This window comes from Enhydra lutris, unplaced genomic scaffold (assembly GCF_002288905.1).
Source record: "Enhydra lutris kenyoni isolate GAN:26980312 unplaced genomic scaffold, ASM228890v2 scaffoldscaffold2, whole genome shotgun sequence".
NCBI lineage: Eukaryota > Metazoa > Chordata > Mammalia > Carnivora > Mustelidae > Enhydra > Enhydra lutris.
In genome coordinates, this window is record NW_019154086.1 from 30,863,598 (window position 1) to 30,883,642 (window position 20,045).

A 20,045-nucleotide genomic window follows, 5' to 3' on the forward strand; every position below is an offset into this window, starting at 1 on the left:
CTCTCCCCCTGCTCATGCTCTCTCACTTACTCTCTCTCCAATAAACAAAATCTTTAAAAAAAAAAATCTGCACTCTCTGAAAGATCTATGATTCTTTTCTGTATATATTTTTTAATGTATCAAAATTACATTATTATGCATCTGGGTATAGAATGTTAAAAATTCCTGACAACCCTCAAATTTCCCTTTTCAATCTGTGTTCTAAGGATTTAGGTCTTTGTTTAGTTTTAGAAATTGTTCTTAAAATATTTCTTTGCATATTTACTATTCTATCTCTTCCTTCTTTGTAGAACTTTGAACCCTCTGTGATTTTGTCCTACATATCAGAAGAAATTCTTTGGTTCAGTTTCCCAGGTTGCTAATTTAGTCTTTGATTGTGAAAATCCTACTTGACTAATTTTTTTTTTCATTTTAAAATCAAAATTTTAATTTCTGGTATCTCTGGTTAGTTTTTTCAAAATGAATGCACTGTCTTCTGACACCTCTATAAAGCTTTTCACATTCAACCCATTTCAATCTCCTTTCTTTTTTTTTTTTTTTAAAGATTTTATTTATTTATCAGAGAGAGAGAGGAAGAGAGAGCGAGCACAGGCATACAGAATGGCAGGCAGAGGCAGAGGGAGAAGCAGGCTCCCTGCCGAGCAAGGAGCCCGATGTGGGACTCGATCCCAGGACTCTGGGATCATGACCTGAGCCGAAGGCAGCTGCTTAACCAACTGAGCCACCCAGGCATCCCTCAATCTCCTTTCAATGTGCCTTTCTATACTGCATAAAAAGAAAGGTTAAGATTTAATTTCCTAGACTCTACTGCAGCAAAGTTTCTGGGTTTAAGTTCTGCCAATTATGGGCCATTATTTGAGAACTAGAAAGCAGAAGTGTGGCAGGGTCTGTATGTACTACTACTTCTCTTATTTGGTAAACATGATCACAGAGTAACACAGTCTTTTTGTTGCAGTGTTACCAGAACTGCGAGTGTGATCACTACAGCTTATTAGGGGCCAGGGAAGGGAAATCCATTTTGGTGGTATGGGTCCTCACAGGTACACCAGGACTTTAGAGCCAGCAGCAGTAGCAGCAGCTTCCCAATTCAACAATTCCTAGTGTGGGAAGTGGCCAATGCTCCCCCACCCCCTGGTCTGGACCTCTGATGTGGCTTTAGGAGTCATTCTTCAAAGTTCAATTTAGAGTTTGTTTCTTAAGCCATCACAATCATTCTCTAACCTGTTTAATACCCTGTAATAAATTCTTTTCTGCCTAAAGTCAGTAAATTTTGTTTTCTGTAACTGAACCAATCTAAGTAGGAAAGGACACACTTCTGAAGCTTTAATCCCAGTCCAGTATTTCTAAGTAGTATTGACTATTCAAACTATTTTATCATTTTTCTTTTAAGTACTCTTCACTATCTTCTTTTCTACCCCACAAAAAGAAGGCATAGGTTACCATTATTGAGAGTCAAAGGGGAAATTTTTTAAAAGTTAAGTTGAAAATAGTCTTGCTATCTGTGTTAGGCCTCTTTATAAGTAAAGACTATTGATAATAAAATAACATGTAGAAAGTATTGTTTGTCTTTTCTGCTAGATTAAAAGCCTCTTAAGGAAAAGGAACATATCTCTCTTGCTCACTCCACTAACCAAAATTAGCCTGAAGATTTTTCTTTACTGATTGATAGAACAATAACTAAAAAAGGATAGGAAAAGAGCCATTAAAAGCTCTTCAGTACTTTTAAAAGAATTTAAATGGAATATTATGCCACCTTTAAAAGAGCAAGGCAGATGTTTATGTGCTAACATGGAAGGATTAACAAGATATATAGTATACCTCCATCTGTATAAAAAAATCCAGATATATATGCTTATAAATGTATAGAACATATCCCTAGGAAGCTGCACAGCAAACTGGTCAAAGTGGTTGCATTCAAGAGGGTAACTAGATGGTTGAGGGCCAAAGGTGAAAGGTGAGAGGGAGTCTTTTGGGGGTTTTTTTTTTTTTTTGGTCTAAATAAGCTATTTTATTGAAGTATAGTACATACAGGGAAGTGCACAGATCATAACTGTATAACTGACTGAGCTTTTTTCCCATCTTAAGCATTTTTAAATGCAGTTTAGTATTAAGCATACTCACATTGTCATGAGAAGTGAGTCTTTTAACCATGTACTCTTCTGTACCTTTTGTTTTTGCCTAAGCATGTATTACATATCCCCAAAATACACTTTTGAAAATGTAAAGCACCTTAATACCTTACGGTATTACCAAATGTTGGATGTTACTGAATTTTAAGATTAAAAAAAAAATTTAAAGTCTCCTAGGGCACATGTAACTATGGAAAATTGATATGGGAAAAGAGTTCTGCAATTCCAAATCTATGCACATGTTCATTCCAGACTGTATAAATGTGTTTTTCTTTCTTAATAGTAATAAAGCTTATCTCTCAGCAAAACCCATTAAAATGCTGTAAAATAAAGTATGCCAATTTATCTTATCCTGTGAAAACCCTAAAAATATATTAGCTTGTCAAAGTCTATGGTGAAAAGCTTCTAAATGTTATGTTTTAATAAAGTAATTTCCCAGCTGTTATTACTTAGGCATTAGTTTTAAAAAATATGCTAGGGCAGAAACTGCACTTCAAAAACATTGTGTAGTTCTGAGGCCTTATTGCCTTAATTAAACTTGGGACATAATTCCTGAAAATTGAATGCAGAAATTTGTTATATTGTTTTGAATGATTGAGACTACCATATATGGTGCAAAGTATTTTTTTAAACTACTATGGTTAAATTAGATCACTGCTTTGTAGTTCAGAAACACAGTATCTCAGTAGTAAAGTTTTGCTAAAAATAAAGAATAAGGTGTCAATAGTTCCATCAATCACAATTTAATCTTCTCAGAAAGCAGTGCCATTGACCAGGTACATTTGATGATATTACAAAGTATTAAGAAATAAAAAGATGTCTCTAAATAAATCTAATACAGAGGCTGTGTATGAGAGTGTTTCTAGACTGTTTTATTCCATAGGTCTGTTTATTCTTATCCAATATCAATTCTTTTAACAGAAACTGTTGAATAGAAAAATAGAGTTAATAATGACTTAAATAAAAATAGCAGGTTACCTACATACCTGACCAATGTGATCATTTCCAACTGCATCCACATTAGGATCACCGCTGGTCTGGATGATTGATAACAACTTTACAAATCATTTGTTTGACAAATCCATACTCTAAAAAATTGTAACATGTCAGTACTCTCTTAGTTCTCCATTTCCTCTCCTGCCATGACTCTCTTGTCCTCTACATACTGATCTGTTTAGGAACACTACTGTACTGCCTCTTTCCTGCTCACTGACAAATTTTTTGTAAAGTCATAAAAGGAAAGTACTCTCTCCAGTGTGCACAGGTTGAAGATACTCCTATTGCAATTGAATACAAAAATTTCTACAGGAAAATTATTCTTAATCAAATTAGTAACTGAGTCTCTCAGAATGAATAGTCGCTTTAGATAAATGCTAGGTATTAACTGGAAAAATGAAATTGTACTAAGTCCACTCAGGAAATACAATAAAATGAAGACACCAGACATTAGATTTAGAAATTTTTCATATATCATTCTTCTCAACTGAAAACAAACTCTAACATACTAAGAAAAATACAAGTAAAGATATTATACTTATGGTGCAGAAAAATATCATAAACAAGGTCATTTTTCCATGAATGCTTGTGGGATTTTTAGTCTGGGATTTTTGTCTTATTGGTAAGAGTGACAGGCACAGAAAATTTGACAGACTCCTAGCACTACTCTAACAGAACTGTAGGCAACTACCATTATAGGGAAGTTGTAACATTTTTAAAAATTAAATGGATCAATTGCACACAAGGAGCCACTTAGGTCTGAACACACTGGAGAGCAGAAAGGGAGTTGGCTTTATTGCTTCCGAAATTAAGAACTGAAGATCAAGTTAGTTTCTAATTAAGGAATCAGAATTTGATGTCTGGATCTCCTTCTTTATACTTAAAGAACAGAATTTCAAGTAGTTCTAAGACCCATAAAGAGTTGTCTAAGAAACAATTTTTTGATTCTTACCTCAAAAGCTAGATTATTTCAAGGTATTTCATATCTTAGTGATACTTAATGCCAAACGATACCAAGCAATTATAATTATGTTTTATTCCATGTGATATGGTACTGTGGTTATATAAGGAAACCATATTTTTCAGAAATGTATTTGGAAATACATAGAGGTTAGATGATAAGAAATCTGGAATTTGCTTTAAAATACATTTGAGATATCAGCAGAAATAGAGATGGATAAAACAAGTATAAATTTTGAAATCCTGGGTGACAGATACCCAATTGTTATACTTTTATAGTGTATGTTTGAAATGTTTTATTAAAATTTTTTTAAACAAAAAGAAATAGAACTATGTGGAGTTAGAGGATTTCACACCACCTGATGTTTTAAAGTGGATAGTTCAAAAGACAGTCCTTTTGCTTAGAGCTCCACTCTTCACTAGACATTTACAGCTTAGAATATGGGTACTGGTGTAGAGATTGAAATGTTTGTTCTTATTAATATGCATCACTTAAGAAAACCAGTCAATTTTCCCTTTAGATATATGGATGAAATTCAACTGCAAAGAAGAAAAATACTTCAGAGAACACTAGATTTTGTTCTGTGAGTAAGTGAGTATTCAGCAGCTATTATTTTCCTATAGGAATATAGAATTTAGTGAGATTTATTTTTCTAATTGCATTATAACTGGGCTACAAATTCAACAACTACATGGGCTCATTTAATATGTTGCCCAGGTTCCTCTTCATTTAAATGGAAGTAGGTATATTTATATGTAGAACAACTGTTAAAAATGTGTTTTTTGAGTGACATGAACAAAAGGCTGCTTGTTGGAAAAAGCATTAAGACAAAATTGTGCTCCCAGTCTGGCTTTTGCACCTGTCTAAACCATTCAGGAAGAAATCTGGCTGGACCCTGAAGTGAGTTCAATTCTTGTCTACCCAGAACAGCAGCTGCTCAGAGATAAGACTTTAAAATTTCTCTTGTTCAAGCTTGAATTCTTTTTTTTTTATTTTTTTTTTTAAAGATTTTTATTTATTTATTTATTTGACAGACAGAGATCACAAGTAGGCAGAGAAGCAGGCAGAGAGAGAGGAGGAAGCAGGCTCCCCACTGAGCAGAGAGCCCGATGCGGGGCTCGATCCCAGGACCCTGGGACCATGACCTGAGCCGAAGGCAGAGGCCTCAACCCACTGAGCCACCCAGGTGCCCCTTGAATTCTTTTTTACCAAAGCCAAAAATCTCTTGTCGTAACAAGGAACTATTCTATTATTTTAAAAATTAACCTAATGCAGAGTTTCTTTTCTCAGGCAAGAAGTTAGTCATTTTTATATTTTTCTACCTATTCATATTATTCTCTTAAAAATTAATGTTTCATTCTAGGAAAGTAAACTGGAAATATGATGAGGCTTTATAAACTTCATACTTTATAAACTGGTCATTTCATATACATAAGCTATTCTAAAGTAATAATTTGAAATGTGGTTAAAGATTTATATGAAAAAATATTCTCCATACATCCATAGGATGCAATACTTTGCAGACACTAAATTCACACTTTAGAGAATAAAGACTAGGAAAATGATTGCGGCATATGTAGAGGAAAACAGTGTATTTGTGATCATAAAGCTTTGTTCTAATTTTGGAAAATATTTTTCATATATGGAAAATGGAAACAAAATACACCAAAATGATAAAATCTTGGTTGCATGATTTCCTTTACCAAACTTTCTATAGTTTTCAGATTTTCTGTAAAGATGCTTTTTCATTTAAATCAGAAAAAATTTACTTATGCTATTATGATAGCCATACCTCTTTTAGGATTGCTGACACAAACCACAACCATATGGAATGATATTTTGCACAAAATGTACCTTTTCTATTTCTAAATAATATTCCATATTATTTACCTATCACAAGCTATGAGAAATAAAGTTTGCCCCCCAACTACCAAAAAAAAAGAACTCTTAGATTGGGAATAATTTCGACATAAAAGGTGTTTTTTTTTTTTTAAGGGATAGTAAGTTTTATTTCCAAATAAGGTCCTGTTTTTAAGACTCTCAAATATATAAATATATTGATCAATTTCAATTTTTATTTAGCCAGTACAATAATATAGTAAAAAGCAATTTATTCTTTATACATAAGGGTCTCAGAAAATTGACATGGCAGTCCCAGTCATCAAGAGAAATTCCTTCCTTCCACTATACATTGTGGTGGCAAAAAGCTTATCAGCAGATGGTTATGGTTCTTTTGATCATAAACAAATGTTCCTTGTTCCAATGAGGTATAAAATATATTAGGTGATCCAAGTTTTGACACTAGAAATAATGCATATTACATTCTTAACAGAATCTTGAGGGCATGGGGCATGACTTCTACAAATCAATAATAGAGTCCACAGCATTAGGCATATAATAGAAACCTAAGAAATATTTGAAGAATGAATTACATTTCCATAGGCCATTCTTCGTTTCCCTGCTGTTTAGAAGCACAGTTTAAAATGGTGGTATGCTGAGCTGCAGCAACTTCTTCTGAGAAACATTGCCAAAGGCAAGGGAAGCAAGGGCAAAAATGAACTATTGGGACTTCATCAAGATCAAAAGCTTTTGCACAGCAAAGGAAACAGTCAATAAAACCAAAAGACTATTGACAGAATTGGAGAAGATAATCGCAAATGACATATCAGATAAAGTGCTAGTATCCAAAATCTACAAAGAACTTATCACCCTCAACTCCCAAAGAACTAATAATCCAATCAAGAAATGGGCAGAGGACATGAACAGACATTTCTGCAAAGACTTCCAGATGGCCAGCACACACATGAAAAAGCGCTCAACATCCCTCAGCATCAGGTTAATACAAATTAAAACCACAATAAGATACCACCTCACACCAGTCAGAATGGCTAAAATTAACAGTCAGGAAACGACAGATGTTGGTGAGGATGTGGAGAAAGGGGAACCCTCCTACACTGTTGGTGGGAAGGCAAGCTGGTGCAGCCACTCTGGAAAGTTCCTAAAAAAAGTTGAAAATAGAGCTACCCTACCACCCAGCAATCGCACTACTGGGTATTTACCCTAAAGATACAAATGTAGTGATCCAAAGGGGCACGTGCACCCGAAAGTTTATAGCAGCAATGTCCACAATAGCCAAACTATGGAAAGAACCTAGATGTCCATCAACAAATGAATGGATAAAGAAGAGGTGATATATATATATACGATGGAATAATATGCAGTCATCAAAAGAAACGAAATCTTGCCATATGCAATGATGTGGATGGAACTAGAGGGTATTATAAGTCAGTCAGAGAAAGACATTTTTTTATCATATGATCTCTCTGATATGAAGAATTTGAGAGGCAGGGTGGGGGGTCATGGTGGGTAGGGAAAGAAAAAATGAAACAAGATGGGGTCGGGAAGGAGACAAACCCTGAGACAAACATAAACCCATGTTAATCCCATGAAACAAACTAAGGATTGCTGGGGGGATTGCGGGGGAGGGATAGGGTTACGGACATTGAGGAGGGTATGCGCTGTGGTGAGTGCTATGAAATGTGTTAGCCTGATGATTCACAGACGTGTACCCCTGGGCAAATAATACATTATATGTTAATAAAAATAAAATAAAATAAAACAAAATAAAATGGTGGTATGGCAGAAGCCTTTTATATTAAAAGGACTGTAGGAATGACTATGGCCCCCTCTCATCCTTTAAGTACTTTTATACAGATATTTACAATGTTCAGTGATAGAACTAAGCATTATATGATTAGATGCTACCAAATGGCATTTCTTGATCCAGCAACTATGTCATACTCTTGTTGTGCTCCTTGGCTCCTAATTCAATGGTTTATACCTACTGAACCACAGAAAGCCCAAAGTCTACCTTAGAAATTCTTTCAGTTCAAGGATCATAGTGCTTCATTCTATCAACTATGATCTTGAAATCTGCAAAGTTCATTTATAAGAAATATCTATATTAACATATTTCTGAGAACAAATTTTTAGGTGTCAAAAATCACAGAAGCTGTTAGGTGTCTTAACATAAAATGGGATCCTGAAAATTAAAACCTTAAATATTAGCGGAGTACTCTCAAGCCTTTATTAAATGATTAAAATTAGAGGTTTATGAGGCAGAATACTAATTGGCACCAAACTATGTCATCTTGATGAAGACCCTACCTCAGACTTTTAAGTCCGGAAACAAGTATGTGCGTAACCCTGAACATTCATTATTCACGAAAGCTTATTTAGAAAGGTGACTTTATTTCCTGTTTTATGACAATATTCTCAATCAAGAAAATAGCAGTCAAGGCCTATCTTGGAATATATTCACTTTCAACTCAGTGTGTAAGTCAAAGCCAGTGTCCTTCAACTACTTCCAAAGGGCAAAATAATTTTTTTAATTTAAAAAGATTATAGATATATAAGTTTCAGCTCCTGCTAAGACCAAGGACATGGAAAAAGTAACACCCTGTGAATATACATAGGGGTTCTTTTACCAAAGACTGGTCATCATCATACATAGGATACCCTTAAGGAAATGCTAACGATTTATAATTAAAAATAAGGCTGATGGATTTGCCAACCTGCTTCCAAGCCTTTAATATCTAATATCTGATATGTGGTAACATAGCTATCCTTTGTAGACTTGTATGATCAGCCTCTCATTTCTGCAGCTCAGAAGATTTAAAGTTCATGTTTCTGCACAAAGTAGAAATTTTCAGACTGTACCAGATATAGGTAAATTTTTATATTAAATAATCAATGTTTCTTAGGATATAGGATGGATGCCAAAATCATGTGGACCTCAAATTGATTTTCCTGTCCATACGTATGCATTTCTATTTCTTCTCAAGCAAATATAAATGGGAAGGGAAAGTAGTATTCTTGAGAGTAAATTGCATGCCAGAAGTGCCAGCTTTTAGCTTTCGTGTTTTTGACGAAATTACAAGTGTTATTTACTTAAGAAGGTATATATAAGAGTATATTGTACGGCAACTTTCACTGAGTTTCAGCTCTGCAACATCAGGTACAAAAAAAAGTTCCAAATACATAATAAAACACTAAACTTCAACATATCACTTTTTTTTTTCAACATATCACTTTTATAGTTTCCTTTTAATTTTCTGATGAAACATTTAAGGTACAACATTTAGGGTAAACATTGAAAATGAACATTTTTGAATTCAAGACTACAGATATTATAAATTTTTTTTACTCCAATCTTTTAAACATGGACAATTTGATTACAGGATTTTACCAGCCTCATATCATTTAATAATTCTAATTTTATATCCAAAAAGTATTTGCCCACTTTTGAATAATTAGTAAATTAGTAGAGTGTGCTTATTATATTGACATCCTTGATATACTGAACTAATGGTTATTTAGACGACGGTAGTGTTCAAATTAGAAAGTGTCAACAACAACAATAGCATATGTTGAATGCAAATACTTTCAGCAATCAACTAAATACCAGATTAACTACAATACAATACAAACTACAATACAAATTAAATACAATACAATACAAAGTCCTTTACAAAGTGTAAAGGACACCAGATTATCATTAAACAATATTTACTGAATACCTTCTACATGTCAGGTATTAAGTTAGCAGTAAAGGAACCCAATGACACATTATGTTAGCAAAAGGGCTAATTTTTATACAAAAGATGGTGGGCATGGAACCCTTCTGTGTTCTTTAAGGTGTCTATAACCTTTAGGAATTTCTTATGTTGGACTTATATAAGTAATGGATACTCATTTTGTTTGGGGTTAGAGTAAAAGGGGTGGGTATAATGCAGACTACTTGAAATAAATAGAAACACACATTCTTTTTCTTCTTTACCCAGCCCAATTGTGTTTACGTTCTAAACAGTTATTTGTGGAGAAATGAAATTATAAGGATGAATCTATTTTATAAAGTTAATTACAAGAATTTTATCCTAAATTTTTATGATATGGCTGTTTGCATTTGAAGGTGGTTATCGAAAGTGATGACTGAAAGACCCACTGACATGTAACCGACGGTCCTTTCCATCCTAAGCACAGGGAAGAGTGTTCTTTGATGTATGCCTACTATTTGTGGTCTGTTACTATTTCTGACCCTGACTCTTGGGTTCATTGCCTTTGCTCAGACAGTTACCCAAGAGTTTAAATTACACTTTTGCTAGACGTTTTAAAAAAGGTACTAATTATACACTCACAGTTTAGTTAAGGCCATTGCTATTTTTGATATAATTGCGGACATAATGCAACTTAAAAGTTGTCATAATCTTCTTAAATACTACCCATTGCAGTGATGTCACAATTACATAAGAATCATTTCAACAGCTCAACAAATCTATGGATATATTTAGTTAGTCCCTACTCTTCAGAGACTTTTAAAAGAGCAAATCATATTATAGCACAAATTTTAAAACTTGTCAAGATGGCATTAATTGTAAATGTCCCAAAAGCTCCTAAACAAGTTAACTAAAACAGCATTATACATTTTTCTGAATCCATACACCCCTTAATTGTAATTTATAACCTTTAGAATGTAATGTTAACCATTTTATTTTTCTATATTAATCATTTCATCCTTTTTTAACCAATTATTCTTTCAATTGTTACTTTCATGTTATTTGGTTTAAAAATAGTACTAACACATAAGCCAACATAATATTTCCCTTTAAAAACAACAATATTATGTAGAAAACTGTTGACATTTTAAACTAAAAAAAAAAAAAGCCTCCAAGTTACAAAGATGTAAAATTTAATCGATCAAAATAAATTAGGACAAGTCAAAATTCAAACTGGCAAAACACTTGGGCAAAAAAGTATCACAAAGGGCCGCCTGGGTGGCTCAGTGGTTAAGCCTCTGCCTTCAGCTCAGGTCATGATCCCAGGGTCCTGGGATGGAGGCTGCTTCCCCCTCTTTCTCTGCCTTCCTCTCTGCCTACTTGTGATCTCTCTCTCTCTCTCTCTCTCTCTGTCAAAAAAAGAAAGAAAAAAAAAGTATCACAAAGCCTCCCGTCTTGGGAATCCGACTAGGATTGTGTTACCATTTTTTATCATAGCCAAAGGAAGAACTAAAACAAAACAAAACGAACAAACACAAAACCCCACACACCCTCACCCAAGAAAACTAGCTTATAATGAAGCAATTAAGTAAGTTCTGGATCCCTTCTTCCTAAGGCATCACGTTAATTCACTTGGAACTGTCCACAGGTTTGACATTTGTTTACCTGAAGTGTTAAATGCACCCACTGTCTGCGTCCCTGCCCTACTTGTACTTCTGACAGAGGAGTCCCTTTACAAACAAGACTAACTTTGTAACAAAGCAAGTAAAGAAAACAAACAGTGCACCTGGCAACCTCCAACCACTCCGACGTGAGAGACAGCACAACTCTCCAATTTTGCTGTGCTCTCCGAAACACGTATTTATGAAAACCCTGTTTTAAAAATGTGTTCCTTTTCAAACAACTGTCATCTTCTAAGACATTCTCTGCCTCTCATCTGGAATTGAAACAGGTGTGGAAGGGGTCCCCTAAGCATAATTCTCACCAGAAGTTCCACCTAGAGAGAAGTTACCGTCACCTGCAAAGCTCTGCGGCTGCGAAGGCGGGCCTCGGAACGCGGGAACCAACCCGAACACCCCAAGTCCCGCCAAGTTGAGACCAGCGGGCACTTAGGTTTGTGTGCGGGGGCGGGGGGGAAGCCAGCCCGCACCTCTCTTCACCTCACGCTCCCAGACCCTTCTCTCCCCTCCCTCCCACATCCCCAAATCTTCCTCTCCCTCAACACCCCCCAAGCTTTCTCTCCTCTCCTTCCCACATCCCTAAGTTCTCGACTCCCTTCCCTCTCACGCCGTCGAGTCCATCTCTTCCCCAAGCCGCCTCCTGAAGTTACTCAAATTCCCTCTCGCCTTCCTCAGTTTTCTCGCACTTGCCCTTAAAATAGCTCCCTTCAAGATCCCTGAACTTCCGCGCGACCGCGGGCTCTCGACCCCAGACACTCACGAGAAGAAGGGATCATCCTCAAAGCTGCTGCTCAGCATCCCGAACATGCTGGCTCTGTCACGGGCGGCGGCGGACGCGGACAGATTGGAAGACGATGTAACTTGCCGCGGCCGCGACCGGAGCCAGTGTTCCCCTACGCAGTCAATGCTACTCACCCGGCTAAGAAGGCGGTGCCCGCCGGGAAAGGCGGTGCGTGACGCCGAGCTATTTTCCCATTGGACACCGGTCTCTCGACGTCACTAATACGAGGCGGGGAAAACGCGCCGCTACCATAGCAACTGCGATCAACACAGTGGAAGCGAGAGGTTTGGTTTCCCGCCAGCCAGGCAACCCTTCGTAAAGTCTTCTGAGGGGACGAGATAGCTTGTTCCCAGGACTGCAGGAACACAAAAATTAGACCACCCTCTGCGTGACCTTGGGCAAAGCGCCCTCGGCCTCGAACCCCAACTCACTTTTCGGGAAAGTGGAAATGGGTCAAGATTTGGGCTAGATGGCTTCCAAAGGTCTAGTCACTTGCAGCATTTTGTTATTCACGGGAAAGAGTCTTATATCCAAAACACTCCGTGGTAGTTGGTCCAAAGCTGTGCACAAATACTGAGAATAAACATGCAACAAGTTTTTGAGTACAGTTAATAAATAATGTACTCAGTGCTTACTTGAAGGAAATGAGCCTTATAAAATTTCACAACCTTCTTTGCCTTATGTGAGTCTAAAATTCAAAGGAATATTTCCCAAAGTGGGAATGCTTAAGTTTTATGTAGACATGATATTTAAAAGCAAGATGAGCAAGTTGCTCTCTTTTTGGTCCTCTTTCCCGTCTCCTATTTCAAGGAAGTCTCACTTTGATGCCAGTAGGTCTTTAACACTTCTCCAGCAGTCCTTAACCTAACAGAGTAGGACTCGTACAAAACGCCTGCACCATATCCAACTAAGATCCCACTACTATATAGTTTTATTTTAATTACATTTATGTGTAAGCCTTCTGTTTATGGCAAGTGAAAATGGTTTTAAATTTAAAGCAGTGCTATACATTAATAACTAGTCTTTACGAATGTAAATGAAAATATGAGCTAATTTAAGGATATAGCAAGGTGGGATTTGGACATGATACGGGAGAAGGATATATGACAGTGCTACTCATATTAATAAGTTTTGGAAAACACTCTCCTGAGGCCTACTGCTAGTCTAAAGGCAGGTGGAGGAGAAGATAGAAGAGAGGACGTTAAAGGAAGAGAAGAATGATGAGTATAAGAATAGAGAAGATGCACTTTGTATGTCTACTTTAATACAGTAGGCTCCCCAGCCTCTCTCGGAGGCTGTCCTCTGGAGACAGAGAGCCATCCAGGGCTCCACAGGGCCTCCTGGGATCAGACCAGAGAGGTGGCACTGTTCCAGCATGAAGAAACATGCAGGACCCGATTTGAGGTGACAGGAGTACTCAGGGGTTATTTTTGGAGCTGGAAATTTAATCCTTTAGACCTCTTACCTCCCCACCTTTAGCCAAGTTTGCTGGCAGCCTCCTTTTCCTGAGACTGGTGGTGTGAGGTAAGGGCAGATTTTGCACTGTCCAAGTTCAGATAGCACAGCCTTTCCAGGGAATAGGCTATTTTCTTCTCCTCTGGCATCAGAATGATATATATATGATATATATATATATATATATCAGGGATTTCTAAATTAGTTACAAGGCAAAAAAAATTGTTTTAGAAGACTTGTAATCATTTCCTCTTTAAAATAGTACAGTCCAAGATGTTAAGGAGGGTCATATTGTTTAAAAACTAAAAACAGGTGTGCCTGGGTGACACAATTGGTTAAGTGTCCAACTCTTAGTTTTGGCTCAGGTCATGATTTCAGTCAGGTTCCTGAGATCGAGCCCCACCTCTGGCTCCATGCTGGGCATGGAGCTTGCTTGTTTAAGATTCTCTCTCTCTCTCTCCCTCTGTTCCTACCCCTCCCCCACCCAAAATCCTTAAATGAAATGGGTAAATGTTTGGTGTAAATGATAGTATTAAAATAGTTTTGGATTAACATTGAATAAAGCACCTTGTAAGAAGAATTTTCACCTTGTTCCCATGGGGATTTTTCTTAGACCTACAGTGCTAAAACCTGAAAGCGTTAGTCTGGGCACAGGTTAGTCGCAGAGTTACCTGGAATTCCCAAAAGTAATTTGGGCCTAGTAACAAATGCTTTTTTTTTTTTTTTTTTAAAGGTTAATGGAAGAAAGGGGAGAGTTGAAGCTGAAGAGACAGCGTAGTTTCAAACTGATGGGAAATGAAAGAAGAGGTAGGAGAGGATGAATACCCCAAAAGGGAGCAATAGGAATGGAGATCAGGATTAAAGGGGATAAGGTCCTCGATTTGGCTATAAATAGAATCACAATAGCTAATATTTATTGAGTGTATGCCAGGCACTGTTGTAAGATCTTCATATGCACTGACTCATTGAATCCTCCTAGGATTTTGTGGAGGAGAGATGGTTTTTATCTTCATTTATAAGTGATGCAAACAAAACACAGAGAGGCTAAATAAATTGCCAAGGTTTGCACAGTTAGTTATTGAACAGGGTTGGAGGCCTGGAGTTTTCCACAGTGTGGCTGGTTGCATGGAATGTGGGTGATGGGCCACACTGAAAGAAGCAAGATAAAAGCAGGTAATCATTTCTCAAAATCATGCTGACCAACTAAATAATGGGTCCAAACTAAAAAGCATAAAATTCTGTGGGAATATATTCAACCAGCAATTCAATTTTACAAATATTTATTGAGTGTCTACCTTGTGTCAGGCACTGATCTAGACATTAAGGTGTTGCTGAACAAAACAGACAAAAATCCCTGTCCTGGAATTTATAGTCTTGTGAGCACAGAATAAAAATAAGAGGCATAGAAAGTACTATGTTAAAAGGTGATAGGTGTTGGGGGAAAAAAAACAAGCAGGGTAAGGGAGTCGGACTTGTGAATTATGAATGGGGAATCCTGTGTAGGCCACTTTGAGAAAGTAAATCTGAAGAGATTCGCTGGAAGAAAATCAACATCTGCCAGAAAAACATTCCAGGTCGATGCAAAGATCCTGAGGTAGCATGTGCCTGGTGTATATAATATAGAGTCTATTCATATGTCCTGAAATTTACCTTCAGAGGAATAAGATGAGCTAAGTGAAAATTATATATTGGGATAGTAGCTCCTATTTATACTTCCTATGCCCCAGGCATTGCATTAAGTGTTTTACATACATTTTTCTCATTTAAATTCTTATAGCAATCCTGTATGCTAAGATGTTTATCCCCATATTACATGCGAAAAAGCTGAGGCCCATCAAAATTTGGTGAATGTCCAGTCAGTTCAAATCCAGATTAACCCTCTCTCTCAAGATATCTTTATCAGTGGTAAAATTGTTTCATAAATACACTAATCTACAGTGTGTATGATAGGACTGGTGTCCCCATAGGTGTTACACATTTGCCCATGGCAGCCCCATTCCCCAGCCTGAATGCTTCCCACCAGACAGGAGTTGATGTGTACCAAGCTCCAGCCACTATCTTGTGAGTAAGAAATGTCAATTTATTTTCCTGCAACCAAACTTCATTTATATTCTGGGTTCCCATTCCATTGGTACTGACACCCCCACCCCCAGGGAGTAGGTGTCAAGCTGTGGTTGGTCGCTGACCATGCCACTTCCCCGAAGGGGTCTGTATTCCCCTCACTGTGTGGAGTGAAAGCAGAACCCTGCAGGGAAGAATTGTCTTACCCTAAATGCCCATAGTACCCTCTCCCTTTGAGAAATACACCCACGTTTGTCTTCCAGTGACCTACAAATTCAGAGCAAGTTTGAGTTTACAGAGAGGCTTTTCCAATATTAACTTCTTTTTGGTGCCTGCTACTGAGGCTAGGGCCTGGAGTTTTATTCACAACTGAACTATGAACAAGCAGCAGATTTTCTCAGTCATGTTTATTTTCCATCTCTTTGGACGTGCATATTCATGTCTGGCTGTTTATTTTTCACAAACTGTAATGGAGTTGTTTTATTTGGGAATAAGTAGAGAATATATCACCTAGAATTTTGGTCACAATGATGTGCCTTTATGGAAAGATGCTTTAGGCAGCCTCCTGGGGCAGAAGTGGAGGCTCCAGGCCCTGGAGTGGGACTAACCTTCAGGTGGCTGACAGGGAGCTCCCAGGAGAAAAGCAAAGGAATATTCTGTTGTAGTTAGTGATGGAAGGTCACAGAGGAGGAAGATATTAGAATAGGCTGGGGGAGGGAGTGAAGACTCACCGTAGGGTCAGGGCTAAAACAAAGATTATACTGTTGTTAATAAAAATGGGCAAAAGGTTTGGCTTTACCTACATTTCCTACATTTAGGTATAAGTCTTTGGGGCTTGGACACTTTGGAGCATGTGTCATGCTCTTTTTAAAATAAATACTTAGAGGGGCTCCTGGGTGGCTCAGTCGGTTAAATGTCTGCCTTGGGCTCAGGTCATGATCCCAGGTGGGTGCAAGCCTTGCATTGGGCTCTCTCTTCTCAGCAGGGAGTCTGCTTCCCCCTCTTTCTCTGCCTGCCTCTCTGCCTACTTGTGAACTCTCTCTCTCTCTTTCTCTGTCAAATAAATAAATAAATTCTTTTTAAAAATCCACTAATCTTAAGTGTACAGCTCAGTAAATTTTTACATACAAATAAACCTATGAAAACACCATCCGGCTGTAGATATAAAGCATTTCCAATGCCCCAGAGAATTCCCTTATGCTCTTTCCCAATCTCCCGCAAAGGTAACCAGTATTCTGAGGTTTCTTTTGCTTAATATTAGGTCTGCAAAACTCATTCATCTTGTTACATATAGCAGCACTTTATTCTTTTTCATTGCTGTGTAGTATTTTATTGTATGAATTTACCACAAGTTACTCATCTATTATTGATCAATTTTTGTTCCTTTTCTTTCTTCCTTTTTCTTCCTCTCTCCATGCTCCAGCTCTCTCTCTCTCTTGGTTTTTAAGAATAAAGCTATGATCGTTCTTGTCCACGTTAAAAATTGATTTAACATTCAGCTATTTTTTAATCTTATTGTCACTGAGATTCAGAAAACTTTTTCTCTACAGGGGATAATCTCATAAGGAGGATTTTCCTATTGAGTCAACACTTTGATATTCGTGACTATTTCTTTTGTGGATAGAACACTTTTTTGCTTCTTCTAAGAAATGAAAAATTTTAGAATCATTGAGCCTAAAACAAGTTGAGGAGGATAAAGTATTCTTTAAGAAATATTGTTGAGGGGGCACCTGGGTGGCTCAGTCATTAGGCGTCTGCCTTCGGCTCGGGTCATGATCCCAGGATTCTGGGATCGAGCCCTGCATCGGGCTCCCGGTTTGGTGGGAAGCCTGCTTCTCCCTCTCTCACTCCCCCTGCTTGTGTTCCCTCTCTTGCTGTGTCTCTCTGTCAAATAAATAAATACAATAAAAAAAAAAAAAAGAAATACTGTTGAGGTCATCTGCTCTCAGACACTGTTTAATGTGACTGTCTACAGTGCTATTTTAAAAGTTATTTTTAAATCTTTGATAAGATTTGGAGAGAATTCAAGCTGTGGATGGATGTCCTGCTGTGAAGGCAATGATTTGAGAAGCCTGTTTCGGGATTAAGGGATTATTTTGGAAAACATTAGGCACTTGAAATTCCTTCATCCCTTTTTCATATATGCTTAGATGCTTTTATTACTTGAAATGTAAAAAAAAATCTGCTTCCATTTTAGAAGAATTGTTTTTAATTTCAAGGCAATGCAAGTTTTAATGCTATCTGGGGTATATATTTTGGGGTAACAAAATAAAATGGTGACTGGGGATTAATTATGAGTTGCTCCAAGCTATACCTGGATTTCTCCTAATTCATATCTCCCTCACTTGGAGACCCCCTTGGGACACAGCCTCCAGCCAGGCTCATACTACTGGCACTGGCAGCCCACTGGGAGGAACTGAGTGACCCAGGCCCAGGGAGATTTGCTCTTCTTAATAATAAAACCTGAAAAAGCTGAACCCTGCCCTGTGCTAGGCTCATTGATTCATGACCATTCCCCATGACTATGTTATGGAAGTAAGTAAACATGGGTTTTAGAGTGTTAAGTAATATAAGGACATATTGCCAGGAAGTAGGAGAGCCGGGATTGAAAGCCAGCTTGTCTGACTGCAGACTCTGAGCTCTTATTAATACACCAGGCGAACCTGTGCTAGCACTTAGTAGGACTGTCTCCTTTCCCTCCGATTGAGGGCGGGGCTATACCTAGAGCCGGAGTCAAAACAATAGAGGCCAGGCAAATAATAAAAATGAAGAAAGTGGGATTGGTAAGATGTTAAGAACTAATAATTACCAAAATAACAACAGAAGTGTATTGGTTGCCGCAGTGTGTGTGGCACATTCTAAGTGTTTTAACGCCCTCAATCCCCTGAACAATCTCATGAGATGGACACTATTATTACATCCATTTTACATGAGAGGAAGCTGAGGGTCACAGGAGAGAAAGCACTTGCTCAAGGTCACACATGCAGGAGTGTGGTCCAAGGACCTGCACTCTTATCCTGGTGCCACATAACTATGGGCTCCCGGAGCGGTGCACAGTGGGGCACTGGACAGGCTTCCAGCAAAGGGGGAAACTGCTATTCAGCTCCAGGTGATTACCCTGCAGAAATTCACGCCCGCTGGTAATACAGAATTTCAGAGGAAATCTCCCAATTTTTAAAAGTTAGCAATTAATTAAAAGCAAAATACCTGAGCAGGGCAAACAAAACAACCCTGTGGGCTCAATCGGGTCCCCAGGCTTCGAGTCTGTGATCTAGTTACAGTGTGAGTTTTCATGGTATGAAAGGATACCTGAGCCCAGTAACCCCCGCATGCTGGCTTCTGAATGTAACTCAGAACTGTGTTGACAGCAAGTCCCGAGTGGTGAGAGCTGAGAAGTGTCCTGACTCCTCACAAAAGGCCTTTGTGAGTGAACACCAGTCACCATCACATCGCTGGGTGTCCAGATCTTAAAATATCGGGGCCATGAGGCAGTAGTTTCCTTTCTACAGGATATTTAGATAACAAACTAATGTTTTCCTCTGGTTTGCAAACATCTAGTATACATTTATCAGGTTCTGGGTATTATATTACCTTTCTAATTCTGTTCAGTCTTAAAGTGGACTTGAAATCATCTTGCCTGTGCCCTGTTTGTATTCCAATTTTTTATTTACTGAAGAGTGTCCTCCCTGTATAGCTTTGGAAAAATTAGAATCTAGCAGTGTATGTAATAAAATTTCAAAAGCCCATTTATCCATATAAAAATAATCTGCTAAACTAAATGCGATTGAATGCTTCCAAGACTTTTTACCCCTCTTAATATTTGTCACTTGTTTACTTGATACTTGTTTTGAAACCGGCCAATATGCATAGGGGAGCCATAGGTTTTATTTTTTTTTATTATTAAAGATTTTATTTATTTATTTGACAGAGAGAGAGAGAGAGAACAACCAGGGGGAGGAGCAGGGGGAGAGGCAGGCTCCCTATTGAGTAGGGAGCCTGATTCAGAACTCGATTCCAGTACGCTGAGATTATGACCTGAGCTGAAGGCAGAGGCTTAACTGATTGAGCCACCCAGAGGCCCAACCCATAGGTGTGTGTGTGTGTGTGTTTTTAAAGATTTTATTTATTTATTTGACTGACAAAGATCACAAGTAGGCAACATTAGATAGGCAACATTTTTAGAAATTTTGTTTCTTTTACTTCATTTTTTCTCCTTCAGGCCTATATATTCATTCTGGGAATATATTCTAGGCTCTTAAGGAAACACCTTTATGCGCTGTTATTAGCTTCTCAGGGCTGTCATCACGGAGGACAAAAAAACTGGTTGGCTTAAACAACAGGAGTTTATTCTCTTACAGTTCTAGAGGTTCCAAATCAAGCTTCAACAGGGCCATGCTCCCTCTGAAGGCTCTAGGGAAGCATAGGTCC

The 20,045-nt window shown here is 37.8% G+C and overlaps 1 protein-coding gene across 1 annotated transcript in view; it reads right to left on the reverse strand.

Annotated features, from left to right (window-relative positions):
- Positions 1 to 12,153, reverse strand: part of LOC111150679 (myeloid leukemia factor 1) — a 34,061-nt gene extending 21,908 nt beyond the window's left edge. Inside the window, exon 1 of the mRNA XM_022508223.1 lies at positions 12,081 to 12,153. Coding sequence (XP_022363931.1) covers positions 12,081 to 12,127 — 47 coding nt within the window. The 5' untranslated portion in view covers positions 12,128 to 12,153. The remainder of the gene's footprint in view (positions 1 to 12,080) is intronic.
- Positions 12,154 to 20,045: the final 7,892 nt, after the last annotated feature.